General features: G+C 59.3%; 1 protein-coding gene across 1 annotated transcript; it reads right to left on the bottom strand.

Annotated features, from left to right (window-relative positions):
• Window positions 1–3,570: 3,570 nt before the first annotated feature.
• TPPP3 (tubulin polymerization promoting protein family member 3) lies at window positions 3,571–6,810 on the bottom strand. The gene is made up of 3 exons (XM_075510390.1): window positions 6,039–6,810; window positions 4,744–4,897; window positions 3,571–4,500 (listed from the first exon to the last, which is right to left on the bottom strand). Exons 1-3 carry the CDS (start codon window positions 6,224–6,226, stop codon window positions 4,312–4,314), a joined length of 531 nt encoding a protein of 176 aa, XP_075366505.1. The 5' UTR covers window positions 6,227–6,810; the 3' UTR covers window positions 3,571–4,311.
• Window positions 6,811–12,804: the final 5,994 nt, after the last annotated feature.

Genomic DNA, 12,804 nt, shown 5'->3' with positions numbered 1-12,804 from the left:
ATCTCAGGGCACTGACTGCAAGGATTTGAAATTCTAGCCCCAGGTTTAGATGTACAGCTCTGAGAAAGTGCCTGACCCACCGGGTTACAAGCTGCTCTCTGAATCTTGTCTGAACACGATTTACAGCCTAGTCTGTGTATTTTGGAAAATGTTGTCTGTCGGGCTAGCAGTGAAATGGAAAAGTACTGAGGAAGGCAGCGCAGGTACAACTTGATAGGGAAGCTGTTTTGCCTGGCGTGAGACCAAGGATCTGCACTGTACCAGCACAATACACTCTGCAGAGGGATGTTCGCTGAGGGAGCAGTTCTTTCGAACAACAACATCTATAATTACTTCCTGATGCTCCTACACAGGGACAGAAAGGGTAAGACCTTGCTGGGCTTATTGGCATCCACTGTTTCGCTCTTCTAGGAATGAATCTACATCCTTGAGGAACAGAGTGATCAGTCCTCATCAGTATCCCTGGTCAAACCACTCATCCCCAAGAAAAATGATCTCTCAGAGGAGCCAGATCCCTTATCCCAGGCACACAACTTGCTGTCAAAGTATGAAGCACATCAGACATGACCCCAGATGATTTTAGAAACTCTCTAGGGAAGTGACCTTGGGGGCAGAGAACACATTTTACAGCTAAATTCATTATTACTATTCAGCTGAGCCTTCTGGGCTGCACATCTCACTGGCAGGCTGGGACATCATCCTGTAAGAGGGTCTGGGTTTGTCCAAAATGGTGGAGCAGGTGAGTGTGGTGGAAGGGTTGGGGGTGAGGTCTGGCGTGCCCCTCCCCTGTGGGAGTGGGGCCGGAGAGCAGCCAAGGGGAAGAAACAAATGGGAAGGAGAAAAAAGCTTCATGTCTGGGGCTTAGATCAATGCAAACAACATAAATACTGGCTGAGACACCTTCCGCCCGCTGGCTCCACTGTGAGGGAATTATACGCTGGCTGCAAAATGTCCTTTCTTGAGCTGGTGTGGAGCCAACCCCAGAGCAAATGCTTTGCCAGAGCAAATTCATTAGCACAGGGGAAATGGCTGCAAGCCCTTTTTGGGGAGCTGTGTCACTTTTCATCACAGAAAGTAGTTCTGCAACTAATATTTTAAAGTCTCTGCTGTCTCAGCAGCCTGTGGCATCACTTCAAGCTTCACTGGGAAAACAGCCAGAGCTGCTGGTCCTATGGAAGTTCCTTCAGGTTATGGTCTTCTCGAGGGCTGAGCACCCCAACTTGGCCTCTCCTCATTTGTCCTGTGCTCCAGTGCCAACCGTCCTGGGACCTCTGCTTTCCTGTCCACATTAGTCATGAAGACTGATGTTTAAAGGCCATATTCCTTGCACTTACCTCCCTGTGAGGCCATGTCTCCACCTGGCTTCAACCAAGCATAGAGGCTGCATAAAGTATCTGTAATGCAGGTCACAGCCATGGTACTTCAGATGCTTTTTCTAAAGGGCCTTCACACCCTCCTGCAAGGATGAACGGGGCGAGCCTTGTACACACATACACAGCCAACAGCTCCCCAGGAGATCACTACTCTGGTATTCAGAATGTTTTCTATTTTTGGTGAAGTCCCAAACCAACGTCTTGTTGTTCCCAGGAAGCTGTTCCCATCAATTCAGGGGAAGACTGACTTCTTTTCAGGTTGATCTTAGGCACTTTGCAGACATCAGACCCTGTTGGGTCTTTGCTGGCACTGATTCTCCTGGGGCTGGTTTGGCAGGACCGAGATACCAGACTAGACAGTGCCAACCAGCCTGGCCAGAGTGGTCTGGCCATTGCTACCCTCACCACCCAGCCCTATCCCTATGCAGGGAACAGCATGCGCTGGAGTTGCCTCCTTGGGAACAAGGAGAAAGTCAGAGGGGAAAGTCCTGTTTAAGCTGTGGAGCGAGCGGTGGGGAACTTGAAGAGGAGCTGGAGCAGGTAAGGAGCACCTTTAGGCTGGGCAGTTTGGCAGTGCATGGGAACTGCTAGCCACTGCATGACCTCTTCCATGTCTTCACAGGCTGCAAAGAAGCTGCTTCTGTTCAGGATTCAGAGCAGGATGCAACCAAGTGATGGTAAGGCTCAGCCAAGCTGACTGTCTGGGGGGAGGTGCTGCAGTCCCTGCCCTGACTGCTCCATCACCCAAGCAGCAGCAGCTCAGCTCCCCTTGCTTCTAGATGAACTTATGGAGGTAACTCCAAGTGAGGACCCATCCACCCTCTTTGCTGGCTCGCAAACCATGGGCCTTCAGCAGCTGCTAGGTGGACAGCTGAGCTGCTGAGGTCCCCAGCCTCAGAGGCAGAGGTGGGGTGAGCAGCTGGGGGAGGAACAACTGCTGCTCCCAAATGCCCTGCTCTGCTGCTGGACATGGGGATGCGAGAGCTGCTACTCTTGCCACATGCAAGCTTAAAACCAGGCAGAAATCCCCTTCCTGGGCTTGATTTCCCGGTATCAAAAGCATGTCAGCACCCACAACTCCCCTTCGGAGCTGCCCTGACACAGGTACCCCTCTTTGCTCCACCACCAGGTCCTGATCAGTGCCATGTACCGATCCGCCACCGACAGGGGATGAGTCCCATGGGGTCTGGCCTGCTCACCTCTTCAGAAAATGTTCTTCCTTCGCAAAGCCTCTAAGTCTGTGCACAGGGATGGGGCTGCGGACGGCACCTCCACGGACCATGAGGCAATGCAGGACAGCCTTACCCTGGGAATTTTGCACCTCATTTTTGCAGCTGGGCAATGGAGTCAGGAAAGGGTTAAAGCCCCCATCAGCAACAGCTTTTCAAAGGAGGAACATTAGATCTTGGAAGGAGCATTTAGGGGCACAGACAGCCACGAACTCCCTCTGGTCCACTCAAAGGAGGGCTAATATCCCCCTAGCCCTCACCCCCAGCCTGCCACTGGTGGAGCCTCACTGAGGGTGAGGCTGAAACCAGCCCAGAAGAAGACCACTTCTTCCTTTTGCTGTTTTAAAAAGCAGGTGACTAGGATGCAGAAGGTGCAGGGCTGTGCAATGGCAGGGAGCAAGCCCACCCAAGCTACATGCATGCCCCCAGCACATCTCTCACAGCTGAGGCACCTGCAAAATAACCCCTGTGGGTTATTTAGGGAGCCCAGCTCCAAACAGATGACCATAGAGGTGGGTATCTAGCTGGAAAGCCTGGCACTGCCACCCAGGCAGCACTGCAGCAGGCTCTGCCCATGCCTGGGATCAGGGTGGCAGCACCTGCACCCAGCCTTGTGCACCCAAGCACCTGCAGCAGCAGCCACCCCATCCTGGAGCCGCCATCCCATCCCAGAGCCCAGCCTGTTCCCAGGGATCGTTACCAGGAGCTTGTGTGTTTGGTTGCAAACAGAGCAGGAGCAGGAGCCAGGCGCTCATGTTTGTGTGCCTGCAGTTGCTCAGGCAACTTGGGGCCAGCCAGGAGCTGCCAAAACTGCCGACGGTCAGGGCCAAGCCCACAGCACAGCATAGCTGCCCTGGGGCAGCACAGCCAGCTGAGCCTCCCACCACCCAGGTGGGTGAGCAGGCAAAGGGGCTCTCACTGCTCAATCCCACTGAACACAACCAGACCAGGGGCGTCAGCGTGGACGGGATTTTATTGCAGAGCCGGGTTACAGTGCGGGTCTGCAGCATCCTTTGGTTTGGGCTTCACAAAGGCAGTGGGAGGCCACGGGGGTTCAGGTCAGAGACCTTTGCCAACAGCCAGGCAACACCAAGCTCTGCCAGGGTGCATCCTGGGGCCAGGCTGGGAGCATCCCAGCAGCACCGGCGCCAACAGCACCGCAGGGTCTGAGCCTCCTGCAGTGCCTAGCAAGCGGCAAAGCCAGGCAGCCCTGTGGCGAGGGCACCGCACAGGCAGGCACCAGTGTGGAAGGAAGGAGGCAGCTGTGGTGTAATTGGTGCAGGGTTAGGGCAGTTTCCCGGGATGTCTGCAGGGAAGACAGGCTGCAGTTCCCAGTGGGACTGGCAGGGAGGGTGCCCCAAAAGCTGGGGCTGAGGTAGGGAAGGTCTGGGTGCCAGCGGGGCAGGGGAGCCCTGAGGAGCAGTGCTGTTAGTACGGCTAGGGGTGACAGCACAGGGGGACAGGAGAGGCTGGGGGGGGGGTGGTCATAGCACGGGGGGGAACAGACAGAATGCTGGGGCAGAGCACGCAGCCCGGCAACTTCCCAATCACATCAGTGCTGGGCGGCCAACATCCTGCCAGCCTGGGGCTGGCCCTAGCGCAGCTTCCCTGGCCCCATATCATGCGGGCATGTCCCAGGGTTGACGTGAGCGCCGGCCCCATGGCTGACGCGCAGGGACCGGGCTGGGGGGCGCCACAGGCACCCATCCCTATTTTTTCACTTTGGCATCGTAGGTGCCTGCGTTCTTGTAGGCACTGACGTATCCACTGGTGTCCACAATGTTCTCCCGCCCACTCTTGCCCTTGCCCTTGCCGCTCTCGTCGAAGCGCTCCTTGTGGGAGCCCGTGTACTTGGAGGTGTCCGTCAGCCTCTCCACAGCCCCCACCTTCTTGGCTTTCTGCGGTGGGGAGACAGGCAATGGGAGTCAAGAACATGCCCCATCCCCTTCATCCCTTGCCCCATGCAAGCTCCTGACACCCACTGAGGACGCTGCTATGCCCCCTATGCCCACTGGACCTGTGCAATCACCAGCCCACCCAGGGCCATGGGGTCCCCTGGAAAGTGTCTCTGCTCTGCTGCAGGCAGAAGTCTGTCCTCCCCTCCCAACCAGCCCTCCTGCTCCCAGGGGCTCTTCACTCACCGTGACGCCCACGTTAATGGGCTCCTTCCCTGCCACCAGCTGGCAGATGGCTTCATACGCCTCCTCTTTGCTCTTGTCCTTAAATCTCTTGGGGGCCAGCTCCTCCAGTGCCTTCTTGAACTCCTCGTAGTTGATGACACGGGCTGTCTTCCCTCTGCAAGTACAAAACCCAGGCTGCCATAAGCACGTCCTCAGGTTGCACCTCCTGCAGCGCAGGATGAGCTGCATTAGGGAGACCTTGGCTTTGTTCTCCAACAGCCTCAGGCCCCTCGCCCACCTCCAAGACGCAGCTATGGCCAGGGCAATCCCAGCTGAATCGGTTGGGCTAGGCACAGCAGGTGCTGAGCTCCAGGAGCTTTTCAGCCACATGCTGTTAAAGTGCTTGATGCTAAAAACCTCATCCCTGCATGGAAGTGCCCTGGGACTTGGGTGCTGGTGGCAGGAGAGGACACGTATCCATTCCCACTGCTCCGAGCCTGCATGGTGTGCCCAGCACCCTCTCTCCCCTGGCAGGCATCAGTCCTTCTCTGGTCAAATTCAGAAGGACGTGCACAGAGCATCTGTCCCACGAGCGCCCGTTCCTTGTCTCCAGGGCAGCACAGCAACCCACCCTTTTATGCACGGACAAACTCCTGGTGCTCAGACCAGGGAACCTGGCCCCACCAGGGAACAAGGGGATGCCTGGACAGAGGGTGCAGAGGGAGCAGGTTCTCCACCTATCCTTGCTCCTGCACCCTGGTGCAGAGCATCGGGTATCAGCGTGTCCTCAGGGACCCCGAGAGCAGCCCCAAGTGCCTTTAGCTCTTCAGCTGCCCCTGTGACCTCTGAGGAGCAAAGACCAGAGTCCTTGCCAAGCTCAGGTGTGGGTGGCCAGGCCTAGGGATGGGCTGTGCCACGTCACACAGGACACCCCTGAACACCCTCCTCTGCTCCCTGCAGCACCTTCTTGCTAGATGGGAACCTGGCAGAACCAGCCAGACCCACCTCGATGCCTGGGAGCAGGAGCAGGACCACAGCCTCTGCAAAAAATCTGAGCCTCCCACCCCCCAAATTTGCATTAATTTATTATCAGGTCTTGCAAAAGCAGCCACTCAAACTCCCTGAAGGCAGGACGCCGCAGGGCAGCACCCACTGCTCCATGCCCAGTGCAACATGGGAATGGATGGCCTGGGCATACAGCCAGGGTACCACATCTCCCTGGGGACCACCGCATGCAGGCACCGCCACCCTGCCCGCACCACAAGGGCATCCCCAACCTCTGAGCAGCTGGAGGCCCCCAAAAAGCTGTCACTTACTTCACCTTGGAGAAGACAATGTCCACATCGGTGCTGGTGACGCTTTTGCCGTCAGTGACTTTGCAGTCTTTGCACAGCTTGGCCCAGTTCTTCCCATTCATTTCTTGCCCCGTAGCCTTGGTGTCGCCGTAGATGGCAAATTTGCGGAAGCTTTCTTCCAGGGACGCCATCTCAGTGCTCCCAGCCATGGGGCTACAGAATAAGGGGCAGAGAAGCCCGTTACTGCCCAGGCTCTGGCTGGCAGCACTGACAGAGCTCAGCTGGCTCTGCTCTCAGGTCCGTGAGGGCAGGAGGAGGAGGCTGGCAAGGGCGGAGGGACCGCGGCAGAAGCAGGGCGTTGGCAGAGCTGCACGCATGGGGTGAGGGCTGGTGGCAGCTTCTGACGAGCTCCGAGGCCAACAGCTGAGATGTGTCTTGGGGGATGGAGGCTCCCGATTGCGAGCTGTCAGCAGCGAGGCTGTCGGCTCCAGGGGCTGGCGAGGAGTGAGCGCATCAGCCTGTCCCCCCGGGAGCACTCTCCAGGAATGACGCAATGTGGCCGCCTTCTTCCTGCTCGCCGATCATGAGAAACGGCACCGCTGCCTGCCTCCAGCCCACCTCTCCCCTGCCCGCTGGCTCTGCCAACAGCTGCATCCTCCTGCGTGGAGCTGGCAGCACCCCAGCTCTGCGACCTGCCCCCCAGGGCTGGGCCAAACACGGCGCCCCACAGCCAGCGGCACCGGGGCGCCAAGTAGCAGCTGTGGCCACTGCCCCATCCCAGCTCCCCGCCTCCTGTTGCCTCGCCAGCCTCGCCCTGCCAGCTCAGCATCGTTTCCACGTGCTGGGCAACCACAGCATCTCAGCCGGGGCTGGGCCAAGCGGTGCCCGAGTGCGGCCCCGGCAGCCCGAGGCAGAGAGCGGGTACCTCGCCCTGTGCCCGGGCGGGGGAGGCCGGGATAGGCCCCCCCGGGGCCTTGCCGGGAGCCGGAGAGCAGGCACGAAGGAGCAGCGGGCTCGGCTGCGGCGCCGCCGGCCGTCGCGCTGCCTGGCGACCGTTGCTAGGGAGGAGCGGCGTTGCCTGGGGACCGTTGCTAGGGAGGAGCGGCGTTGCCCGGCGACCGTCGCTAGGGAGGAGCGGCGGGGCGGGGCAGCCGCTGGTCCCCGCCTGTCCCCGAGCTCCCGCGGGGCACCCGCCGCCGGGGTGAGGGCTGGTGGCAGCTTCTGACGAGCCCCGAGGCCAACAGGGCCCCGGAGGGGCGGCCCCGCACCGCACCGCACCGCACGGCCCCGCAGCACGGAGCCGGGACCCTCGCCGCCCGGAGGTCGCCGCCGGCGGCTGGGAGGTGCCGGCGCAGCGGCGGTCCCCCCCGCCCCCGTGCACTGGCCCCGGGACGGGCAGCGGCCGGAGCCGGGGGGCCGGGGGTCCCGCTGCCGCCGCGCCCCGGGGCGGGGGCTCCCGGCTCCGCGGCGGCCGCGCTCAGTCACTCACCTCCCGGCGTCGCGCTCTGAGGCGGGGGGGGCGGCCGCCGCCGCCTGTTTAAGGCGCCGCCATGGCGACGGGAGGGGCCGCGGGCCGCCCCCTCCCGCCTCCCCCGGGCCGCGGCACGGCCGGGGAGCGCCCTCGAGGCGGGGAGACGGAGCCCGGGCAGCCGTCACGGACCACCTCTGCGACGCCCGCCGCCACCCCACGAAGCCCCTCCACCACCCCACGAGGCCCTACCGGCACCCCACAAGGTCCCTCCATTACCCCACGAGTTTCCTCCACCACTCTTCCACCGCAGGCTCCCCCCTGGCAGCCCCCCCGTGCTCTGCCTCGCAGCCCTGTCCCCTGCACCACACAGACAGCGTGTCCCTCCCCAGAGGAACCGGCCCCTCTCGGTGGGTGACATCATGGACCAAAGGCCACTGCCCAGGCTGTGGGGACAAATGCCAACCATCCTGGCGTGACAGGCACCGTGGCGAGCACCTGTTCCCTCCGCACGGCCCGGTGGGACACCCTTGGAACAACCCTGGGGGCAGCCAGCCACATGCCAGCGCTGCCCATCGTGGCTGCTGGCTTTCCTCACTCAGAGCCCGACCACACGTGGGGCTCCCAGTGGGTGCTGCGTGCTGAAGCAGCACCCAAATATTGTGGTTGCCATGGAGTCCCGACACAACCCACATCACTTACTCACGGCCCCACCTCAGCTGTTCGCCCAGAGCCCGCTCTGACCTTGGCGCTCCCCTGGCACTCCCCGGCCTCGCTCCGGTGGGCGCAGAGCGTTGTGCACAGCCGGCCACAGCATCACCAGGAGTTGTTCGCACCAAGGGGACGCAGCGTGCGGTTTGCTACTGCCATGCAGGTCCCCGCAGGTAAATCAGCAGCCTGGGGAGCTGGGCAGCTGCTTGAACAACACAGGCAGCCTTTGGCACCCTAAGGTCTCTGACTGCCCTAGTCCCTGTGCACAGGACCTGCAGGGCAAGGATGAACACAGGTGTCCCCATGGCTGAGCTGCCCCAGGGGTATCAGTTCTGCTCTCGCACCCAGAGCCCTTTGCTTTGGGGTACAGCCCCTGTGACAATCTCCCCCTCTTGGCTGAGGGGCACGTGTTCTTTGCTGGACCTTGCTGCCAATTCTTGACTGGACAAAGCCCTGAGCAGCCTGCTCATACTGATCCTGGCTTGGAGCAGGGTCTGGAGATCTCCAGAGGTGACCACCAGCCAACTCTGCGAGTCTGTGATTTGGGATCACTAACTTGCCTCCCACCTCAGAGGTGAGTGCCAGGGCTGATGTCAGAGGGCGCAGGCATGCCATAGCACTTGGCCACTTTGGGTAGCCCCAGATGGTCACAGCCACATGAAGGACCGCACTTTGTCATGTCCCCCAACCAGCCTTGTGATCCCTCCATTGGCAGGAGCTGCTGTTTCACAGCCCAGCCAGAGGTAGGGTGTCAACCCATGGCTGCCAGGTGGAAAGGACATCCCGGAGGGGACAGTCAAGAGTGGGCAGGACAGGTGTGGAGGTTCATCTAGTAGGGCTGGACCAGCCTGATGCCAGAGTCCCAGCAGACCTCACCAGCCAGTGTTTCTCCTCCATCTGGCTTTTTCTAGTAGAGCTCAGGTACAGCCAGAGAGCCTGGGTGCTGCATGGAGGAGGTGGCACCAGGAGGACTCTGTCCTGAACACACATGCCTCCAGCTCTTCATAAAATATGAAAGCAGGTGCCAAAGTGCAGAGGGTCAGAGGTTACAGTGCCTGTCTGTGAAGTGGGAATTTAAACCAGCCTCCACCCAGGCCAGCAAGGACCTAGGGCTGTCGTCCCACCCCGCAGAAAGTGGGGAAGAGCTGCTCACTTGCTCTCTGCTTTAAGGAGAGGGCAGTAACTGGGCTTGCCATACCGAGGAGTGTGGTTAAGGTAGGTACAGCCTACCTTGCTGAAGGTACAGCCTTGTCCGTAGCTTGCCTTGCAACTCCCCACAGAAGCAGGTGTCTTTGGCTCTGCTTCCAGCTGACAGCTCCGGAGAGGAGCCCAGGTAACGCTGGCTGGAGCATCCAGCCCGCAGCAGCTCTGGCAGGGCTTGGCAGCAGCAGGCAGCACAAGAGCCCAGATTCACTGAGCTGGCAACAGGCAGGAGCTGAGCTGGGGCTGGGCACATCAGCAGCTCTTCTGCTGGAGCTCCAGCTGGCCCTGGGGGCTGCAGAGCCCGAAGAGCCAAGAGGTGGCACATGGGGAGAGCTGGGTGAGCAGGGGGCACCAAGCCAGGGCTGGCAAGTTGCCCCATGGGGTTGGGTTGAGCAGGTCAGGTTTCAGTTCCTAAGGGCCAGGGTTTGTTGTGCATTTGTTGTCACCATGACAGCCCTGTTGGGACAGAGCACGTCCTTGGCTGGCTCCTGCTGTTCCTCATGCAGCCCGGAAAAGGAAGCCCAGGAGGAGGCTGTGACTTGGTCTGGAGCCTGTGGCACAGGCAGGAGCTGAGGAGGAGGTTGCACAGGTCCTGTGATGTGGTGGAGGAGCATGGACACGGCTCATTGCTCAGCTCCCTGGTCACCTTTCCCTTCTTGTGATTTCCAGTAAAGGTCAGGATGCTCCCAGACTGTCTCCTGCCCTGGGGAGCTTAATGAGCCGCATAACTCCAGCACTTACCTGAGACACACTGAGGCTCAGAGCTCAGTGTCTCTGAGACATGGCTTCGGATGTGGGGCTTGTCCCTGCTAGGACCATGCCTGTCTCCCTACCTTCACACAGAGCCCTGGAGTGCTGTGACTGCTCCAGGGTGCAGCTTAGAGCTTGCACAGGAGCACAAGCACAACCTCAGAGCACCCTCTGCACTCACCCTCTGTCCTCTTTGCCTCTTGCCTCCCCCGGGGCTGGGCACCACAGGCTCCCCGGATTCATCTTGTTTCAGGAATGAGTCGCTGGCTTGGCTGCATCTGGGGTGGGATGAGGTTATGCGGGAACGCTGCTTTTCTAGCACAAGTTGCTACAAAACAGAGGGAAGTGTTTCGGAGGTTGTGCAATATGTATACGGTAACCCCAGCAACAGCGTGTCCACAAGGCATTAATGGGGCTTAGCTGTGGCTGATGAGCAGCACAATCGTGGCGTGCATGTGTGTGTGCTGGGTGTGCCAGCGGCACGCAGAGCTGAGGGGGGTCCACCGCTCGAGCTGGGGTCCCAGCCGCAATGCACAGCACAGGGCAAAGAGGAGGGGGAAAATGCACCCTCCTCTGATAGGAGCTTCCTTCTTCCCTCCTGCAATTCAAGGCAGCCCCTTGAGATGCTCTCAGGATGCGTCAAAAACAGAGCCCAGGAACAGACTCACCAAAAATGGTTTCCCAAAGGAAGGGTCCCCTTGACTTCAAAGAGAAAACTAAGAAACTTGAGTCACACCCAAAGATGAAAGCAAGCAGGACATACGTCCCATGCCAAGGCTGAGAGAGGAACGCACTGCGAGGCCTGGCACAGCCGCTGGCAAGTGGCCAGGGACTGGGATTTATGATTTTAAATTACTCCGGAAAGCTGTCACCATCCTGCAAAGGCATTGCTTGTTCCTGATGAAAAGCTGCAGCGGCTCGTTGTGGGAATGGCCAGTCCAGGGTGCTGCCTCCTGCTGATGGGAGAGTTTGTGCCCTGGCAAAAAACCATTTATTTAGCGCTGGAGAAGTTGCTCAGGGACGCCAGACCTCAATGCTTCTGCAGCGATGGGGAGCTGAAGGCATCAGGACTTCTGCTGTCACCTTACCCAGCTCTCTGATGGCCTCGGGCTGTAGCAAGGGCTTCGCTCATGGTCACTGCAATCCTCTGGTGTGGTGTCCAGGACCGCTCTGCCTGCACAGTGGCCTCTGCGGCGGTACCCTAACATGACTCCTTCCTTTTGGTTACTGCCACAGGTCTGCTATGGAGCTTCCTCACCCAGTGCAGCAGCCGTCAGCCTTGCCTGGGCAGCAGAAATACCCACAGCATCTGAACCCACAGGTATCAACATTAGGGTCCCAAAAGGACAGAAATGAGGTGGGGAAGGAGCGAGCCCAGGCTGTGCCTGTGCCTGCTGTGCCTGCCCCTGCTGTGCCCATCCTGGAAGGGTACCAACTGCCTGCCATGGAAAATTTCCACAACTTTGTGGGATACCACACACAGCACCCAAAGCCGGGGTTTTCAGGGCACTAATATATTGCAAAGTGGCATCTGCAAAAGGCCCTCCTGGCATGAAGCAGCCCAGCTGAGATGCTCAACCGCACTTGCAAAGGTTCATCTTTGCTGGGAACTGATCTGGGGCAGAGAGCAGTTCTCCCAGCAGCTAAAACCATGTCAGTCTCACCATTTTCACTCTTGGGTGCCCAATATGCGTCTTCTACAGTCCTCCTTTAATGTGGTTGTGGTGAAAACACAGAACCCAGACAAAATCAAACACCATGTGGCATACACAATCCTGCCTGCCACCCATGAGAGGTTCAGGAGATCAGAGTCCAACGCTGGCAGCGCTGGGAGCCCATCCTGCTGGGGCCTGGCTCTCGCTCAGCACCCAGCTACCCCAATGCACAGACAAGGCATTGCACATTTTGCAGCCTTGATTTATTCTTCCTCCTCCAGCACTTGATGTAGTGGAGAAAATGTTCCATGTCTCAGCTGCAGGCAGCAGAAGGATGTCTTCCCTACCTCCCAAATCAGGGTCCCCAGGGCATCCTGTTGGCCTCCAACAAAAAGCACGGGCTCCTGCTCCTTGCAGAGAAGCCTGCAGGGCAGGACAGAACCAGTACAGCCCAGCAGCATATGGGGCTCTGCACTGGTTGTCAGGGTCTCTGGAGGCAGACCCTTCTCAGGTGGGTGGCTGTGTGTGTGGCAGGGGAATTTGGGGCTTACGGGCCATTGTCAGTAGGACAATGGGCAGGTGAGCACAGCCTGGGAAGGGAAGGACAACTAAGCGGTGAACCTGAGGGTGAGCCCTGTGCTCCGGGAGAGGGTCATGTCCCAGCAAACTGCTAGCAGTGTAGGACATCCCTTTCCTTCCCAGCTTGTGCTCAGAACCTGACACCTCGGGACATGCTGGACCTTTCTTTCCTTAGACATATGATAGACCAGGAAACCCAGCTCCGCTCACCCCAAAGGGCGCAGCAGCCTTCCTGCATCATGGTGCACAGCCAGAATGGCCTCCTCCCTGTGGTGCTCGCTCTGCTGCAGCACAGAAACCAGGCTGGAGTTACATACCTCCTGGAGAAGGTGGTCTACCCCCTACCCCTCAGGGAAGGCAGTCCATAGAGACCTACAGAGAGGGGACTGCTGTCACCCACACAGGTTAAGATGCTAAGCCC

This window comes from Mycteria americana, chromosome 8, assembly GCF_035582795.1.
Source record: "Mycteria americana isolate JAX WOST 10 ecotype Jacksonville Zoo and Gardens chromosome 8, USCA_MyAme_1.0, whole genome shotgun sequence".
In the NCBI taxonomy this organism is placed as follows: Eukaryota; Metazoa; Chordata; class Aves; order Ciconiiformes; family Ciconiidae; genus Mycteria; species Mycteria americana.
The sequence above is the reverse complement of the archived record's forward strand: the minus strand, read 5'-3'. Positions and strand labels throughout refer to the sequence as shown.